Source organism: Pseudorasbora parva, chromosome 14 (genome assembly GCF_024679245.1).
Source record: "Pseudorasbora parva isolate DD20220531a chromosome 14, ASM2467924v1, whole genome shotgun sequence".
Lineage (NCBI taxonomy): Eukaryota > Metazoa > Chordata > Actinopteri > Cypriniformes > Gobionidae > Pseudorasbora > Pseudorasbora parva.
This window is the reverse complement of record NC_090185.1, coordinates 43,743,987-43,764,644: the sequence shown is the minus strand read 5'-3', so window position 1 is coordinate 43,764,644 and position 20,658 is coordinate 43,743,987. Positions and strand designations below refer to the sequence as shown.

General features: G+C 39.3%; 1 protein-coding gene and 1 long non-coding RNA gene across 2 annotated transcripts in view; both read left to right on the top strand.

The window, feature by feature from the left end:
• LOC137040675 (uncharacterized) overlaps window positions 1-20,658 on the top strand; it is a 442,512-nt gene that overhangs the window by 365,904 nt on the left and 55,950 nt on the right. The window lies entirely within an intron of this gene.
• Window positions 1-20,658, top strand: part of LOC137040672 (NLR family CARD domain-containing protein 3-like) — an 83,548-nt gene that overhangs the window by 6,940 nt on the left and 55,950 nt on the right. Inside the window, exons 4-5 of the mRNA XM_067416464.1 lie at window positions 2,350-2,520; window positions 5,746-5,919. Of these exons, the coding sequence (XP_067272565.1) occupies window positions 2,350-2,520; window positions 5,746-5,919 (345 nt within the window). The remainder of the gene's footprint in view (window positions 1-2,349; window positions 2,521-5,745; window positions 5,920-20,658) is intronic.

Sequence of the window (20,658 nt, the reverse complement as noted above, 5' to 3'; positions counted from 1 at the left end):
AGCTAATTAACCCAACACACCGGCAAAGGCCAATAAATGGTCTCAGTCTAGTTCTGTAGGCTACACAATCATGGGGAAGACTGCTGACTTGACAGTGACTACGTTTACATGGGCAGCAGTAATCTAATTATTGACCTTATTCTAAATAAGACAATATTCTGATTAAGGTGTTTACATGAGTTGCTTTTAGAGTACTCCGTTCATGTTCCCGTTTTACATGTGCTAGAACATAGATCGATTATGGCACGTCATTACGTCCCCTTGCCACGCTACGTTCTCCAACATCCAATCATAGCGTGACTTCGGCAGGTCTGTTAATTTTATGAGCTCAGGAAACCCGCTAACTTCACCTGCGGGTGTCGCTGTTGGACAGTGTTACTTTACATTAAGAAGTATAAAAAACATGCGTTTTTATAATGTTTTATATACATTTACGTTGATTTATTTTTGTAATATTATGTTTTGTCTCTTTCTGTTTTTTTGAAGAGACACTACCCCTCTTTCCTCCTTATTGACAGCCTACATTTAGAATAATAGCTTTGATTAATGATGAAAAAGGTTTAAAAATCGTGACTGTTTGGATAGTTTTTCCTGCCGTCGAGCCACAGGCGTTCACTGAATGACCCATCTGGTTCAAGATTACAGATACAAACGTATTGTATTTTACTTTTACAATGAGCATAATAATTACAACAAAAATAAAAAAATATATAGAAAGGATGCAGTGATCAAAATGCGGCGAAATCTCCGTCACGACATTAATAGTTAGATTAAGGTGTGTACATGTCTCCGATAATGCGACTAAAATAGGCATACTCCACATGTCTTAATCCGATTTATGTTTAGTTAGATTATGACTTTAATCAGATTAAGGTAATTAGAAATCGCTGTCTACATGGTAGCCTCTTAATCAGAGTATTGTCTTAATCAGATTAATATCGGAGTATTGTTGTCCATGTAAACGTAGTCACTGATCCAAAAGATGAGATACTGAATTTGGGATTTTTCTTAGTTGTCAGTTGTAATCATCAAAATTAAAGGAAATAAACATTTGAAATATATCAGTCTGTGTGTAATTAATAAATATGTTTCACTTTTTGAATGGAATTAGTGAAACAAATTAAAATTTTGATTATATTCTAATTATATGATCAGCACCTGTGTGCTTAAATGGATGTTTGAGCCTTGTTTATCTTTTTTTTTGTAATTATGTAATTGATATATTTTTATTTTTATCACCACGGTGGTAAAAACTGCCACCGTCACAGCCTTATTCGGTACTAAGTAAACATATTTTTTTTTAAAAATAATATAGGGGTGTGACGAGACTCGTCATGAGATGAGACACGAGATTGGGTTCACGAGAACGAGACAAGATTTTTTTTCTCTAATGACTAGAGATTAAAAATAGTTTGCAGGTATATTTCAAATGTTTTAAATCTTGTAATTAATGTCATTTAATTTCTACTTTCTTAATATGAATTATCATATACGTTACCTTTAACTTTCAATTTCGTGATCCTTTGAATACTCTGTGATTAGGAAGCGGTGGTGCTGAGCGTACAGTTTAAAATATAAGTCTGGCACCTCTGTTGCGCGACGAATCCTCCACCACGGTCTTGTCCACTAACATGTAACACTCACACACTCATAACACATGCTGAATACGAGCGCTTCACTAACAAACAACACAGGTTGTCTTCTCATTGCGTGATCGCTGCTGCGCAAGACTTGAACAACTCATTCTAGATGAACTGATGGAATTGAAGTGAGTTCAAGTGACTGTTATGATTATCCACCTGAATTAAATAGCAAATAGCAATTTAATTAGCAAAACTAGAGTGGAGCCGTAATATAAACTTCACCCTCACACTCCTTCATGACCAGGTCATTGGAATAAGACAAGACAGAAATCTCGTCACAGTTTAGTCTTGCGAGATCTCGTGGCACGAGATCTCGTCAGACCCCTAATTCCAGGCTTTCTGCAGTAGTAACATTTACTAAGTCAATTTGATACCCACTGATTGGTGGCTGCATTTAAATGTTCCCATGTGTTTTTTTTTTTTTTTTGTGGAAGCACTCAGTGGAAGCATCAAATGATTCTTTTTTACATTTGATTTCTTTTTTCGTTTTTAGAGCATCGAGCATTCTAGCCAGTGTTGAGCACTTGATAGGAATGGCAATGTTTTTCGTCTGATTTGGCACCTTTTAAAAGACTATCGAGCTAGCACTTTTAAATGTATCATTTATTGTCATTAAAACCTATAGGTGATAAAAAGATGTGATATTTGTATTTTAGCAAATGTATTCAAACATATTATTGTAGAATTTTACTTATTTCCCTTGTAGGCTAAATGACTGTAACTTAACATACAAAGGCTGTTCAGCTCTAGCTAGAGTTCTTGGATCAGATACCAATCTGAAAGAGCTCAACATGAACAATAATAATCTCCAAGACTCAGGAGTGAAGCTGCTCTGCACTGGATTGGAGAATATAACTTGTAAATTGGAAAAACTGAGGTAAGTTCTATGACAATAGACAGGGCTCATTTAGCACAAAATAAGCAAAAACAGAAGGTGAAATCAAGACTTAATGATAATGAACAGGGCTGTGTTACCCAATAGCATTATAAGTTTAAGTTGATCATAGAACAATAGCCACCAATGGTCTCTACGATCAACTTAGGCTTACAAAGCTTGTTCGAAAAGAACCCCTAGACAGTATGTTCTGCAGTTTTGAGATATTGAGCTTCAAAGTTCTTTGTAGATAGAACAGTTTTGTTCCCTTTCGAAAGGGAACTCGCACTGCGTCCTAGAACGCTTCGGGGGAACGCCTCCAGCGCAACAGGTGTCTGAAGCTACTATCGAATCACGTCAGTCCTATTGACTGGCGACAGCCCATGACATCATCAATGTGCGACCAGGAATTTTATAAGGGCGCCTACCAAACATGACAGCATCTTTTTCGTCTTCAGGGACTGTTCTGTCTGCATTGCTTAAATGAATTAAGGTAATTCAAATTCAGTTATTTACTACCTGGGATAAAGAGCATGCACGGTCAGTTTGTGTTTTACACATTTACACTGCTGTTTGTGTAAATTGTGAGCTGTTTTCCGAGATCGCTCCGTTCTTGTCTGGCTCTCCTCTTGAGGGAGGGGAGTTCGGCATTTGGGACTGGTGATGTGGTCTCGCTCATGCCAAGGCTGGGCGCTGGCACGCATCATGGGTTTCCCAGATGGAGCTCACCAATCGTCATGAGATTATTGAGCAACAGTGGCAGCTGCAACAGGAAATAGCCTCGAGAGGCCTCCTGTGGGCCCTAGTTATGCTCTCGATGATGTTGGTTTGTACAGAATGTTTGTCATCAGCTAGTAGGCCCCCCTGGGCCTCCCTGATGATAAGCAGCAGCATTGTTAATTAACAGCCAGATGGTACTTGCTATTAGGTGGTAGGCCTCACAAGGCCTCCCTGAAGGCGAGATACAGAGTCGGGTTTCTCTTTAGATGAAACACCAGACTGTAGGCCTTACCAGGCATCTCTGGATATGAGTTCCTGTGTCTCAGTCTCTTTGACAGTTAGCAGGTATTGCTAGCAGGTAGTAGGCCCCTCCAGGCCTCCCTTAAGGCTTGCTATCAGGTGGTAGGCCTCACCAGGCCTCCCTGAAGACGAGTTATTGAGTCTGTATAAGCAGCTAGCATGACTTGCTATCAGGTAGTAGGCCTCACCAGGCCTCCTTGGAGACTTGACTATCAGGTGGTTGGCCTCACAGGCCTCCCTGAAGGTAGCGTGACTCGCTATTAGGTAGTAGGCCTCACCATGCCTCCCTGAAGGCAAAGTCAGACATATGACATCTGGACACCTAGCCTTACAGGCTATCGGGTAGTAGGCCTCACCAGGCCTCCCTGAGGTTGAACTCAGTCACCTTGGCAGTTAAGCAATATATTGCTGGCAGGTGGCAGGCCTCACCAGGCCTCCCTGAAGGCTTTCCATCAGGTAGTAGGCCTACCCTGGCCTCCCTGAAGTCCAGTTCCTATGCAGGGCAACTGGACAGATAGCCTGATTGGCTATCATGTATTGCTATCAGGTGGTAGGCCTCTCGTAGACCTCCTTGAAAAACTTGCTATCAGGTAGTAGGCCTCTCTGGGCCTCCTTGAAGGTGAAGTATCCATAATGCCTCACCACAGGCTATTAGTTTGTAGGCCTCATCAGGCCTCCCTGAAGGTGAACTCAGCTGCTTGGGGAGTAAGCATGCATTGGCGGCAGGTAGTAGGCCTCACCAGGACTCCCTGAAGGCTTGCTTTGAGATGGCAGGCATCTCTAGGCCTCCATAAAGGCGAGTCTGGATGCTGTGGCAGTCCGCATGAATTACTATCAATTGGTAGGCCCCTCTTAGGCCGCCTTGAAAACTTGCTATCAGGTAGTAGGCCTCTCTGGGCCTCCTTGAAGGCGAAGTTTCCTAGATTAGGCACTTCTCTTACCAGTTCTTTGTAGAATATAACCTTTGGTAGTTTGGCCTACAGCTGGGGGTTACCCACCAGGCAGGCTCTGGTGCTCCCCTCTCTGAGAGTCGTCAATGGGCACGAAGCCGCCTGAATTTGATCAGACAGTCGTAGGCCCCTTGCGTGGCCTCCCTGTTAGATCAGTCCGTAGGCCTGTCTGGCCTCCTGAGTACTTATGTAAGATAAGTGCTCGGTAGATCCTAAGATCGAGCAAGTGAACTCCCCTCGCTAGCAAGGGTTAGGAAAGCCCTACGCTGAGTACTGTTCTCTAGGATACCCGTCTCTGGGATCCGGTCTGAGGAGAATACTGCCAGTTCGCAGTCCCTTAGTCTGGATGCCTCACCAGAAGGCGACTTTCCAGAGGCTCGGTTTCAAAGAGACAGGGTTGGCCAGGCCAAAGTGTCCCGCAGAAGCGACACCAGGTCAGGCCTCCCTGGTGGCATGCGGGAAAGGTTTTTCCAAATAGTGACTGGCTGGGGTGCCCTCGGGCCCCTTGGCCACATTCACTTAAAGGGACCCCTTCTGTTTAAGAAGTTGGTCCCAGGCCTTTGAGCAGTCTGGGTAGGATCTCATGCTTATTCATTAAGGTTTCTGTTGAGGTTTATAGCTTGGGCTATGACCGTAGGGAGTGCTGTCACTGACAACCCGGTGTGACCAGAGGGGGAGTGGTGTAGGCTTTTCAAGTTTAATTTGCTTGTCCTGACAGTTATCACTGCCAGTGGGCATGCACTCCCCTCAGCATGGCGGCCTGCCAAACAGTGCCTTCAGACTAAAGATGGTGTCATGTTTGATAGGCGCCCTTATGTACTTCCTGGTCGCACATTGATGATGTCATGGGCGGACGCCGGTCAATAGGATTGACGTGATTCAGACACCTGTCACGCTGGAGGCATTCTAGCCTGAAGCGTTCTAGGACGCAGTGTCTCGTTCCCTGTTGTCAGGGAACATAGGTTACATACGCAACCTGAGATATTTTCTGAATAAATAGTCCTAACATGTACACATTAAAACATTTGATTTTGAAAAAAATATTTTTAACATGCTGATTGATAGGCTTAATGCTAAATATAGATAAATAAATAAATAAATGAATAAATATATGATTGTCACAAACCTGGTATGAAGACTAGGGTTCATACATTTTGTTGGACAGATAAAATTATTATATTTGCACATTAAATTGCTCATGTGATTTCTAGAATAACTGCGTAATTAGCTGAATGTTACATTTGCATTTCTGTTCTAGACTCTCCGACTGCGGTATGAGAGAAGAAGGTTATAAAGCTCTGGCTTCAGCTCTGAGATCAAACCCTTCACACCTGATAGAGCTGGATCTCACAGGAAATGATCCTGGAGAATCAGGAGTGAAGGAGCTCAGTGATTTACTAGAGGATCCACACTGTCAACTGAAGACACTGAGGTGAGATGTGATGAAATAATACACATGTGCAGGTAAATTATTTATAAAAAATATTTTTTTTCTAATACAGTAGACCCTTGATCTTCAAACTTTTTAAAGATGGACCTTTTTTATTGACGCGACCCTTACAGTACATAGGCTAATCAGTGGCCCTGAAGAAGTTTGACATACTCAGACATTTGTGTTTTTTTCAGTTGTTTTAAAGCATATTAATGGCTAAAGTCTGATTACACTGTATTCAGCACAAACAGGGCTATATTGATATGTGAGTAACATGTACATCAAATTTTGTAGTTTTGAGAAAATAATGTTTATGCATAGTTTTTGAAAAAACTAAAATGTTAAATACCTAAAATAAGGCCATTTTACTTTAAAGATTTGTTCACAAGGTTTTTCAGAACTGGATATTGTTGCCTAGAGTTTTTTCTTCAAAACAGTGTGAACCCCATTCTGATCACTCATTAATACAATATAACATGAGGAGATTTATTGATTGAATGTATTGTTTTTAGCTTATTCACAAAATCATGTTTAATTTAAAAGTAGTAAATTAATTGTCTTTGGTAAATGGTAAAATGGTAAATGGGCTGCATTTATATAGCGCTTTTATCCAAAGCGTTTTACATTTTTGCCTCACATAGTCTTAGTCTTTACAAAGACTTTAGACCTGCAGTACTGTTAAAACATTTTAGAAGTTTTTTTTTACTTTATATATATATATATATATATATATATATATATATATATATATATATATATATATATATATATATATATATAATATACATAAACTTTGAGACCGTTCGAACAGTACTGTAGGTCTAAATATATATATATATATATATATATATATATATATATATATATATATATATATATATATATATATATATATATATATATATATATATATATATATATATATATATATTCTTCTCACCAAGGCTGAATTCATTTGATCCAAAATAGTAAAAACAGTAATATTGTGAAATATTTTTACAATTTAAGATAAATGTTTTCTATGTAAATATCTAGTAAAGTGTAATTAATTCCTGTGATAAAGCTGAGTTTATCATCATTACTCCAGTCTTCAGTGTCACATGATCCTTCACTAATCATTCTCAGATGAGGATTTGATCTATAAGCTCAACAAACATTTCTTATTATTATGAATGTTGTCATTTTTTCAGGATAATTTGATAAATAGATTTAACCCAGAGGGATGAATCTTTGATTAACAGAAAGTTCAAAATAATAACATTTATCTGAAATAAAAAATATTTAGTAACTTTATAAATGTCTTTACTGTGTTTTTTGATGAATATAAGGCATCTTTGTGAATTTAATTTAATTTCAATAGATTTCTATTTCAGATAAATGCTGTTGTTTTGAACTTTCTATTTATCAAAGAATCCTGAAATAAATTGTACAATTTTTTTCAACATTCATAATAATATAAGAAATGTTTCTTGAGCAGCAAATCAGCAAATTAATGATTTTTGAAGGATCAAGTGAAACTGAAAACCGGAATAAAACAGACAGATCTAAAACTTTTGAACATTATTGTATACTTGGGTTTAGACATGAAAACAACAGAACTGTGCCGTAAAAATAAATAAATAAATGAATAAATAATAATACATAAAGTGCAAAAGACACATTCAGGGCAAACAAGGACAGTGCAAGATGAACGAACCCTATTTCGTATCTCTATTTGAGCGCATCTGCATTTAAAATAACGAACATGAGTGCGCAAAAACGCAACATGAGCGGTGCATCAGCGTATAGCAGTCAATAAACAGGTCAGTAATGTACGGGACATTTAGGCCCAATAAACGGGACAGTTAGCAAACCTACTTTTAGATCATGCTGCGTTTAATATTATAGAGCATAATATCCTCATTTCGTATCTTTACTTAGCATTGAGGTTGCCTTCCTATTTCATGTTTCAACATGTTTCCGTTGATTTCACACATTTTAGTTTGGCAATAGTTCAACTAGTAGGCTAGCCTACAATGTGAAGTTTATGCATCCGTAAAGCTACTATAAGTGAGATTAAATGCTTTACATTAAAAATTCTCATTTTAAAATCGCGTTTGTCTTATTCTAAAGGTAAATCCAAGGTAAACTTGCAGCGTGTCCTCTGAGCTGTAATCAGAAGAAAGATGATGATTCTTTGTTTTGAGATGATGGGGCCGTTTACAGGTTCTCGTTCCTTCCTCGTGGACGATTTGCATGTAAATCGCTTGCGTGTGTGTGGGTGTGGTCTCATTAAAGTTAATGAGTAGCGCTGGAGAAACTGGACCTCTCACTGTTTTCATACAGATTACATAAACAGAGAATATTTGTTTTTTATATAAATGATTTCATTTAAAAGTAGACCTTCCAGGCTTTATAACGAGATATATGTCATGTCTGTGTGGCAAGTTTTCTCTGAGTTCTGAGTATATTTTACATGTATTTCAGAAAGGACTTCACAGGGAGAAAGACGGGAGAACGCGATTCCTGTTTTTTTTTTCTTTATTTAGCGAAAAGCACAACATTTAGTTTTTATTTTTAGTGTACATAAAAAAGTAGACACTTTAAACTTTGTAAAGACATATCGTTCATGTCTGTGAGGCCAAAAATGACAGAGTATTTTAAGCTGGTTTACATTGTCATGAGGAAAAATACAGCAAAATGATGGGGCGCGTTCTTCGGGTCCAGAGGGTTAAACAGGTTTGCAAACAATGAATGCGTGTGCATGGGCATAATTTATGGGTATGTATTTACAAAACAATATATTGTTTTATAGTTAGTTTTAAGGATGAAACAATCATAATATAAACATGATTTATGTGATAAATTAAAGTCGATGTACTTTAAAAATTCAACATGAATTATTGTACATATCTGACACACACTTCTGTCGATAAAGTTACACCACTGTGTGTGTTTAAATGTCATTCTAGAAAGCCAACGCTTAAGAGTTTACAATCCAAGACTGAATTACTCAGACTGTTTTAATATGAAGATATATAGGCTCAAACATTTAAACAAAAATATATATATATATAATATATTTTTAAATGTATAAAAACATTATGTGAGTATAACAACTTATAACCACAACTAATGTGAAGCCACAAGTGTGGCCACACTTCATTTCAAATCTGAGGATGAAATCTCTAAAATCATGTATTTTATGAAGCATAATGTAAGACTGTCATGTGAGTTTTTAGCAAAGGCTAAGAAAAGATGCTAATAATCATTGTTATTGGCCTGTAAAACACATAATGGCAGTCTACTAACTAGTCTTTCAACGGCTCAATTCACAGTCTATTGTTTTCACTCAATGAACGTTTCACCGGTCTGTCATGAACAGCCCCGTTTCCACCACAGGAACTTTACCCAGGAACCAGGGCCCTCATTTATCAAGGGTGCGTACGCACAGTTCTGTGCGTAGTGAGTGCGTAAGAACAGTTTCACACAAAGTGTGGGATTTACCAACTTGTACTTATACGTAGAAATGTGTGTGCATTGAGAGGAGACAGACCGGTATCCCAGAATGCATCTCACACCGATCAGCAAGCGTCAGTAGCGGACGAGAAACCCTGCGTAATTTAACAATAATGCTGTTAATGTGTCAAAAAATGTAGTTTTAAGACTTTTTCAGGCAAAAATTTACTTGTTTAATGATTAAATCTGTGGTTTTATTTTAGGGCCGGGACTCGATTAAAAAAATAAATTAATTAATTAGAGGCTTTGTAATTAATAAATCGAAATTAATCGCATTTTAATTGCATATAAATATTTGACCTGAGAACAATGAGAAGTAATTTTTCACATGGATTTTAGTATACCATTGAATAATGACTGAACAGGCATAAGCTTAAATTTCAGTCCAGCAGACCAGCGCAATGTTTGCCATTAAGTTTAGCAAAAGCGTATTTGTGATATTTGAGGCTCGATGTGCTGCGGTGATACGCTAACTCCTTGTTGTATTCCGTGTCGACGCTTCCATCCTCTCAAATATTGCACACAACCGTGCTCTTGTCGACGGTTCCATCCTTTCGTTTTTTAAAACAAAATTTCCCATCCACAGGGCCGAGCAGAGCGGTCTCATCAGCTTCTTCACTCATGTTCACTATGGTTTGTTGTTGTCGTGACTCGTGAGCACTAGTTGGTGTTCCAGTATAATCGGTCCGTCGAAACTCATTCATTGAAAAACGTTCCACGGTGCAAAAATAAGTGTGGTTAAAATATTTTTTTTTTTCCCGTAATTCATCTTAATTAAAGTCCCTTAATTAATTAATCATAATTAACGGGTTAGAGTCCCGTAATTAATTAATCTTAATTAACGCGTTACAGTCCCGGCCCTAGTTTATTTATAAAGAGAGCGCCTATGCGGAGTTGTGAGATCCAGTCGCTCAGCGGGTGCCCAGTAGAGGGCGACACTGGAGTGGATTTTCAAACCTCTCCCGTCCCACAAAAAAAATCCCGTCCCATCCCAATCCCACGAAAAAACGAGGGGAAGTTCCTGTCCCGTCCCAATCCCAAAAGAATGACTCCCGTTCCCGTGTTGTGTTTATTTGGCCAGAATCTGTCAGTTACAGTAAAAAAATTCAGTACTGATCACAGCATACCCATCCCCAGATGAATAAAGACCCAAATCGTCATTTTTGTTTAAGATGGGGTTTCAGTTCAATATGATAACGATGCACACACATTAAATTCCACATAAATCATCAATGCAAAAACAGACACACACACACACACACACACACACACACACACAGTAAATGTCTTGCAGCTGGCTTATGCGTTGTCACTCCATCTTTTTGGTTACTTCAGACTAGGGATGCACCGAAATCAAAATTCTTGGCCGAAACTGAAAGCTGAAAAAGAGGAAACCAAGGCCGAAAACCGAAACACCGAAATAAATTATGCCAATTATTAGTACCATTGCATTTAGGGCTATGACAGATTTTATGCACTAAAACCAAGGCATTGCAATTGCACAAATTAATATTAAAGTTTCAAATAATAAATCAATTATAAATTATGCAAATATTTATTTAGCACATTGCAACAACGCACAGTATAAAATAAAATCCAAACTAAAATGTTTAACTTGACCTCACTCATGTTCATTAAATAATAATGCACAGGCCTACTGGCCTGAAGAAAGAGACATACATTTAATAAAGTAATCGAATGTAAAATAACTGCATATTTAACTGTAATTAAAGATTAATCCTTATTAAACTTACTAAAGCTATTCTATCAAGAGCAGTGAGTGATGTCTTTATCTTTTGTTTGACATTAAACCGTCAGCAGTAAAGGCTACTGCCCCTTTAAGACCTGATGCAGGGATATGCTCGTCTTTCTCGACTGTATACAGTAAAAGTTCACTTAAGGCATATACAAAATATGTCTCCTATTAGGATACTCCTCAAGATGAACATGTTGATATACTATTTGAGTGAGTTTGTCTGTTCAAGCGCAGGACTTGAAAGAGAACTCAATATTTGTGCGCTGTGAGACGTGCGCTTCTCACAACGCACGCGACTTCTCGTTCACGTCTTCTGGCTCTTCACGCGGAGTGATGGCGAAAACGACTGGTCATATTCGAACATATGGAAGCACTAGCATGCACTGAACAAAGTTTACCATAGATGTGTGATCAGATGTGAGATGAACCACATACGTCTACGCCGCAGACATGTTGCATTAGACAAGCACCTGCAGGTTGCGGTTTCTCTTTGTGTCACCACAACATTTCGGCCGTATATTTCGGTGATTAAAGTCTTTCGGTGGCCAAATTAAGTTCAAAATTAATTAAAGCTGCAAGCAGCATTTAGCGGGGTTCAAGCTTTTAAGGCCTTTTAAGCACAGAGGCATTAAAGACATTAAGTTTATTTATACTGAAATAATAGATGGAAAGGTCCATTTACAGCCAATATAGGCAATTTACCATACACTGATAAAAATGACTTTGTGGTATGGTAAAATCTATTACATTAATTGATTTAATTATTACATTGTAAAATCAAGTTTAAGTTGGAACTATATATCTTAGTTAAAATGTACAGTCTATTCATGTAATAACTTAACTGAGAAAAAAGAGTGAATTTGATCATATATTTACAAATAATATTTAATGTTTTATAGTCACAGCACATGCACCAGCAATATTAAGTAAAGTTAAATCTGAAAAGCAAAGTGCATTTGAAAATGCACACAGATTTTTCGCAAAGATCCCACTTGTTCAGTGGTGGCAGAGATGGTCATTTCGGGATGTTGCTTTTTATGTGGCTGACTTATTCTCAATAAGTTTTGACTTTTAACTGAACGTGAGTTGTAATCACAATAACGATAGCTAAAGCTACATAAGCTCCTATTGAGAATTAAGAGAGTTTTTTTATGTCACCATTATGGCGATTAGTGTTTTCTTTAGTTGGGCAGTTTGATGACTTTTTAATGTTAATGTTTCTCTCATTGCTGTATCTGGGTTTGTTATGGCAAGAAAAGCAGAGAAAACACGATCAGATGCTTTTGGCCGCTTGATGATCAGAATATGATCATTGTGTAGTGGCTTAATTCACCAATCTTATACCTGAGTATGAGCAATATACTATTAACCTTGTTTTATTCTAGAAAAGATCCATCACAGTTTTAACCAGAAAAGTTAAATACGTTTTATAACAGACTGTACACTAAGCACTTTGAACTCCGGCAAGCTTTTCTCACACACAGATATAAAGATTCAGCCTAAGAATCTCAACAATGGTGACATGCTTCCTGCCATAATGCATTCTGGGGGCATCATGCAAAACTCAGAAATATTAACAATGTTCACTTGGGTTTGTAATTGGATGCAATGGTAATCTGAGTGAAACTTACAATCTATAGATGAGTATTGCCAGTACAATTTACTTGTGTATTTTACATAAAAAATAAGTGGTTCTAGTAAGTAAATATTACTTAGAATACCCTGAGTAAATATTACAAGCACTTTTTGTGTGGAAAAAGTTGCCTAGCTTTTTTTAAGTAAATGTCACTCCAAATTTTTTTCAGTGTAGGAAATGTATGGTTTTTATAGCTTTTTCACAGTTATAGTGCTACCTATTGTCCGATCTCTTTAAAAACATTGCATGCTTCATCAGCATGTTATGCCACATGTACCAAACAATTTTCATGAAGTTTTGAGTTTTCCCTAAGGATTTATAGGCTTTTGAGTGTATTTTGCCACGCCTCTTTTTGAAATGGCCCTGTTATAGCCATTCAAATGCAAAAGTTCAACTTTTTTTCAATGAATATTTATCTAAAGAGTCCAAAGAAATCTCCTAGACTGGTTTGGTTCTGATCGGGCAAAAAACCAGGGACAAGTTCACAAAAGTAGGTTTTTAACATAATTACAAATATTTAATTAACGATTTGATTGACAGCAATGGCCCCAGAGGCAAAGTTGTTCACCATGAGGAGATCTGTTATATGATATGCAATATTTTGCGGATGTGTGCAAGACCACCTGATTACAGAGCCATAAACATAATAGGTGCTCAAATTTCATTGGCCTATGGTGGTCATGTTTTTTGAGATACGCCAATGTCCTCATAGACCTAAATGGTAGCTTGGGCCAAGACACCGCACACCAATTTTCAAGTCAATCGGACTAGTGGTCGTGTGGTTATAGCCGTTTTTGTGGTTTTTTCATGTTATAGCGCCACCAAGTGGACAATCATCGCAATTTTATTCAAGTGACCGAAGTATGAGCTCATAGACATGTGACCCAACTTTTGCGAAAATATCTCTTTCCATGCACAAGTTATAGTCATTTTCGTAAAAGTGGCCCCCGACCAGTTGAACATTTTGGTTCCACTTAGCGACCAAGAATTGGAAAATTGAATTTTTTTCATAATTATTAAAAGTCTCCCTCCAAAGAACATTTCTACAGTGGTTTGGTTCCAATCAGGGAAAAGATGTGGGAGAAGTTTACAAAAGTAGGTTTTTCAAAAAAAAACAAAATTCCCGAAATTTTTCCCAGGGTGACGAGGCAATCCGAGGCATGCGTTTTGTCCGTCCCGAGCCAAGGATTCCAACGATATAAGACACTTGAGCCCATGCCTAACGGTTAAGGAGTTATGAGCCGTTTCGTACTTTTGCTCGCTGTAGCGCCCCCGTCAGGCCGATCGGGGCGTGCCTCGGTGGCGTAGGTAGTCGGTGTGAGTACCACCAGCCCTGAAAGTTTCAAGTCTCTGCGACTTACGGTTTGGTCTGCCCGATCAGTTTTAGATGGAGAATGATGCATCATGGGAAAATTAACAATAACAATGGGGTTTCAGCCCTTCAGGCTTGAACCCCTAATAAAAAGGGCATAAAAAGAGCCTTAAAAGGCCGATAAAAAAACAACGATAGGGTCTGAGAACTTGATTTTCGGGCTGCTGGTTACAAAAACTTTATCAAGCGTTTTGACATGCCCATCGGGGGGGAAAAATGTCGATTTTCATATTTTCAGCTCATTTATCATGCGAATGTGGTGCTTTTTTTAACCTTTAAAACTGTAAAACCTCTAGCGATGGCCCGATCTCCGTAAAAGTTTGCACGCTTCTTTGGGATAATATGGCGCACGTCCTCAGCCGATTTGGTGAAGTTTTGCGCAGAGCAAACCCTTTTTCGGTCATTTAAAGGTCGTTTTGCACAGAATAATATGGAGCATTTTTCCCCTTTATAAGAGTTGAAGCACCACTAAAGTCTGCCAGCTTCTTTAGCATCACGTGACGCATGCGCACGCTTGATTTGGTGACGCTGTATGCAAATCAGGCAGGAAGAGGGCCGCTTTCAGCCATTGAATGGGATTTTCCATAGAAATGCATCATTTTGACAGCTTTTCAGTTGCTATAGCGCCACCGAGTGGCGGTCCGCCGTGTCCTTTTTCACGCAGCCACAGAGTGAGCTCTTACATAGGCGTGCTGAATTTGGTGACAATATCTCGTTCAGTTGACGAGTAATAGCCAATTGAGTAAAAGGGGCCCCTCCCACCGCAAACGTTTTGGCGGCCCTTAGGGACCGTGAACCCAAATTTGCACTTTTTTTTAAATAATTATTGACATTCAGACTCCAGAGAATCTGGCTGTGCTGGTTTGGTTCAGGTCGGGCCAAAAACCTAGGACTAGTTCGCAAAAGTAGGTTTTTGGAAAATGCCAAAATTCCCGAAATCTTTCCCAGGGTGATGAGGCAATCCGAGGCATGTGTTTTGTCCGTCCCAAGCCAAGGATTCCAACGATATAAGACACTTGAGCCCATGCCTAACGGTTAAGGAGTTATGAGCCGTTTCGTACTTTTGCTCGCTGTAGCGCCCCCGTCAGGCCGATCGGGGCGTGCCTCGGTGGCGTAGGTAGTCGGTGTGAGTACCACCAGCCCTGAAAGTTTCAAGTCTCTGCGACTTACGGTTTGGTCTGCCCGATCAGTTTTAGATGGAGAATGATGCATCATGGGAAAATTAACAATAACAATAGGGTTTCAGCCCTTCAGGCTTGAACCCCTAATAAAAAGGGCATAAAAAGAGCCTTAAAAAGCCTATAAAAAAACAACGATAGGGTCTGAGAACTTGATTTTCGGGCTGCTGGTTACAAAAACTTTATCAAGCGTTTTGACATGCCCATCGGGGGGGGGGGGGGGGGAAATGTCGATTTTCATATTTTCAGCTCATTTATCATGCGAATGTGGTGCTTTTTTTAACCTTTAAAACTGTAAAACCTCTAGCGATGGCCCGATCTCCGTAAAAGTTTGCACGCTTCTTTGGGATAATATGGCGCACGTCCTCAGCCGATTTGGTGAAGTTTTGCGCAGAGCAAACCCTTTTTCGGTCATTTAAAGGTCGTTTTGCACAGAATAATATGGAGCATTTTTCCCCTTTATAAGAGTTGAAGCACCACTAAAGTCTGCCAGCTTCTTTAGCATCACGTGACGCATGCGCACGCTTGATTTGGTGACGCTGTATGCAAATCAGGCAGGAAGAGGGCCGCTTTCAGCCATTGAATGGGATTTTCCATAGAAATGCATCATTTTGACAGCTTTTTAGTTGCTATAGCGCCACCGAGTGGCGGTCCGCCGTGTCCTTTTTCACGCAGCCACAGAGTGAGCTCTTACATAGGCGTGCTGAGTTTGGTGAAAATATCTCGTTCCGTTGACGAGTAATAGCCAATTGAGTAAAAGGGGCCCCTCCCACCTCAAATGTTTTGGCGGCCCTTAGGGACGGTGAACCCAAATTTGCACTTTTTTTTAATAATTATTGACATTCAGACTCCAGAGAATCTGGCTGCGCTGGTTTGGTTCCGGTCGGGCCAAAAACCTAGGACTAGTTCGCAAAAGTAGGTTTTTGGAAAATGCCAAAATTCCCGAAATTTTTCCCAGGGTGACGAGGCAATCCGAGGCATACGTTTTGTCCGTCCCGAGCCAAGGATTCCAACGATATAAGACACTTGAGCCCACGCCTAACGGTTAAGGAGTTATGAGCCGTTTCGTACTTTTGCTCGCTGTAGCGCCCCCGTCAGGCCGATCGGGGCGTGCCTCGGTGGCGTAGGTAGTCGGTGTAAGTACCACCAGCCCTGAAAGTTTCAAGTCTCTGCGACTTACGGTTTGGTCTGCCCGATCAGTTTTAGATGGAGAATGATGCATCATGGGAAAATTAACAATAACAATAGGGTTTCAGCCCTTCAGGCTTGAACCCCTAATAATATTACAAATCCTGGTCCCGCCCACTCCTGGTAAAAAAGCTAGAAGTGAACTTTGAATTGGAACGGTACTTGACCAGGGACTGCTGACGATTCCTCTCGTCCTCTGGAGTTCGTTCTCCCGAGTCCAACTCGACAAGTCTGAACTACCAAGGACACAAGTCAGAAGTTTGCCTACTTGGTATTGAGAAATGGCCAGAGATCGCTCTGAATGTCATTCAGCTCTTCAGATCAGCATAATTCAGTGAGAAATTAATAGAAATGTTATTTTGTATGGCAGAATATTTTGCAAACGTGTTGATAAATCTATATTTGTCCAAATAGGCGCAAGTGTTGACTTAGAGCCCGAATGGATGCTGTTTAGTGCATGTATGTGACCACTAATAAAACCAGATGATGTGACTGGCTTTTGATTCTTGTTGATATTCTTTTCAAAATATCGTTCATAATGGATTGATTACTTTGCACTCCTGACATAAATTAAGAAATAATGTCACTGCAACCTCATTTTATCATAAACATTGGTCAGATAACGAAGCTGGAGGCTTTAATCTTTATAATTATACCAAGTTTTTCAGTAATCTGGGGCTGTCGGCGAGACCTTACTGCAAAGGGGTTAATGAGAAGGGTGGGCCTGCTTATTCTGCACAATCTGGTCCAAGGCCGGTTCGCAGACGAGAGGGCAACACGCGTGTCCAGAAGCATCCAGCTGGTTTGGTTGTTTCGTCTCTGTAGTTGTAAAGGCTAGTAGCAATGAAATGCTTGCTTTCCTTAGCATGGGATACTCATTACAATTTTTCTGTTTTATGATGCAAAGTTGTCACAGGTCACTTGCAGCATTTCTGATTCTTCAGGAGGAGTTCAATTCAGTTCAGCAATTGAATCTGGAGTTTCAAAGTCAAAGGGATTTTTCTCCCACTGCTTGTCTTTTAATTCATTGAGTTTCTCTTGGGGAATATAGTCAGAGAAATTTCCCATCAGTGCATCCAGATGTGACTGAATGAGACGCGTCGGGCCAGCGACTGATTTCTTGGACACATTTGCTTCAATGTGTTTCATCATTGTTGGGAACATATAGCAGCTTGAGGTTTTGAGTCACAGCTGCCTGAGTTTGAGTGATCTGTGGAAAGCTTGAATTTGTTTGCAATGTCTAAAAAAGTTGTCCTCCCGTTCTTGTAGTTCTAGATTCAGTTATTTTAGAACAGAAAATATTTCACCAAGATAAGACAGGGTTGATTAACATTTCTCATCACTGAATGAGCTTATGAGAGGTGACAGTTTCTCAGTCAGAAAAGCATGTATTTCATCTTTCAATTCGTACACTGGGCTGACCACCCTGCCCTTCAACAGCCTTCTCACGTCTGTATGATAGAGTAAATGTTTGTACTCGCAGGGCTCAATATTAAGGATTTTTTTCTGGCCCGGTTGGGCCAGTGGTAAAATTTTTTTGCTGGTTCCACCACAAAAAAGTAATAAATAAAATAAAATAGGCCTAGTGTTTGTTTTTTGATCCATATAACCTAAATAAATAAGGTTGACTCCAAAAAGCCTAACATTTTATACATTTTATTTTTAAATATTGTATATACAGTCTATAATAAAATGATCAAATAATGCAATTATGAGCAGCAGCACAAATAAATACAAAACATACAAATGAAAAACAGTTCTTTTCAGGTTTTTCATGGGTCTAAACTAGATTTTCAGTAAGGCTACATCAACAGTAATCAAATATAAAATATCACTGCATAGTCTTCACTGTATAAATATAGATTAACAATTATTAAAGTTTTTCAGTCAAGAGGACTGAGTGATTTATTTTCTGTCTTTTGTTATCTCGTCTTTTATGAGAGAACCATAGACTATATAAAGGAGAAAATGTTTCCCTGCCATTGATAATATTTTCTGGCTTTCCATGTTTTCACTGTTACACGGCAGGGGGCGCTATTACCTATCTCCTGAATGAATACACAATCTCCTGATCAAAACACAAGAAAAGAAGAAGCAGAAACGAGCGATCTTATATAGGCAGATGCATATGAAAATTAACGCGATCATCAGCAATAAACAGCATTTAAATCAAAATGGCTGTTATTGAATGAAATTTCGACCCAAGACGAGATATAGGACTGTGAAGCTTTGAGGGTGTTGATGGACTTCATCTGTGTTTGATCATTGCTCTGATTCTGATGTGGATGTTACGTTAGTCTTTGAAAAAAACATGATTTAATCATTACAAACTCCATGATACACATAAAGGGGTATAATCTCTTTAGATCAGATTGCCCAAAAAAAGGTGGTGGAGTTAGCGTTCTTTCTTTCTTTGAATTGTTGACAATTAAACTAATTTTTTAAATGGCCCCGACATCATCATTGGATGTTATCGTCCACCGTCTGCATCAAGTGAAGCTAACACTTCACTTACTGATCTTCTCCATAACTGGACTAAATCAGAGCTGATCTTACGTGGGGGGATCTTATATCTGTGATTCTTTGTTTGGAGCAACTGATAAATTCTCCAACACGGTTAAATCAAAAAGATCCAAACAAATCCTCATTAATTGATGTCACTAACCAATGGCCGTCATAGATTATCTATCTGGAGTTTTCTGTAATGGTGTAAGTGACCATTGTGCTATATTATGTGTAAGAAATGTTTGTAAAGTAAAGCACATATTATTTTGAGACATCAGTTTAAATATTTAAATTTACATTTTAATCATTTAGCAGAGGCTTTTATCCAAAGCGACTTAAAAAAAAGAGAGAGCAATAGAAGCAACGAAACAAACGAGGGCAACAACCTGCAAGAGCTGTAAGAATTCTCAGTTAATCGAGCACAGGACACAAACTTTTACATTTTATTTTAGACAAACAAACAGAAAACCGAAAGAAGTGCTATTCTTTATTGGTCAGGTGCAATTGGAAAAGATGTGTCTAAAAATGTTTTTTAAAAATGGCTACAGACTTGGCTGCACAAATTGAGATCGGCAGGTCATTCCACCAGGTGGGAACGGTCCAGGAAAAGATCTGTGAGAGATATTTCATGCCCCTTTGGGATGGAACCACGAGGCGCCATTCACTCACAGAATGCAAGCTTCTGGAGGGTGTGTAATTCTGAACAAGTGAGTTTAGGTACATTGGTGCAGAGCCAGTGGTTGTTTTGTAGGCGATAACTAGTGCCTTGAATTTGATGCGAGCAGCCATTGGCAACCAGTGCAGTCTGATGAAGAGAGGCGTAAATTGCGCTCTCTTCGGCTCGTTAAAGACAACTCTCACCGCTGCATTCTGGATTAATTGCAAGGGTTTGAGAGTGCATGCTGGAAGCCCAGCCAGAAGAGCATTACAATAGTCCAGTCTGGAGAGAACAAGAGCTAGAACTAGGAGTTGTACATCCTGTTCTGATAGGAAGGGTCTAATCTTTCTAATGTTGTATAAGGCAAATCTGCAGGACCGGGCTGTTGCAGTAATGTGGTCAGTGAAGTTTAACTGGTCATCAATCACAACTCCTACAACAAGGTTCCTGGCTGTCCTGGATGGAGTTATGGTTGATGAACCAAGCTGAATGGAGAAATTTTGATGAAGTGCTGGGTTGGTTGAGACAACAAGTAATTCTGTCTTTGCAAGATTGAGTTTAAGGTGATGCTCCTTCATCCCTTCAGAAATGTCTGTCAGACAGGCAGCGATACGAACACAGACTGTAGGATCATCTGGTTGAAATGAGAGGTAGAGTTGAGTGTCATCAGCATAGCAGTGATAGGAGAAGCCGTGTTTCTGAATGACAGAACCTAATGATGACATGTAGATGGAGAAGAGAAGTGGTCCAAGCACTGAGCCCTGGGGAAACCCAGTAGCTAGATGATATGACTTAGACACTTCACCTCTCCATGACACCCTGTAGGACCTACCAGAGAGGTAAGACCTGAACCACTGGAGAGCAGTTCCTGAGATACCCATCTTCTAAAGTGTTGACAGGAGGATCTGGTGGTTAACTGTGTCAAAAGCAGCAGACAGATCCAGCAGG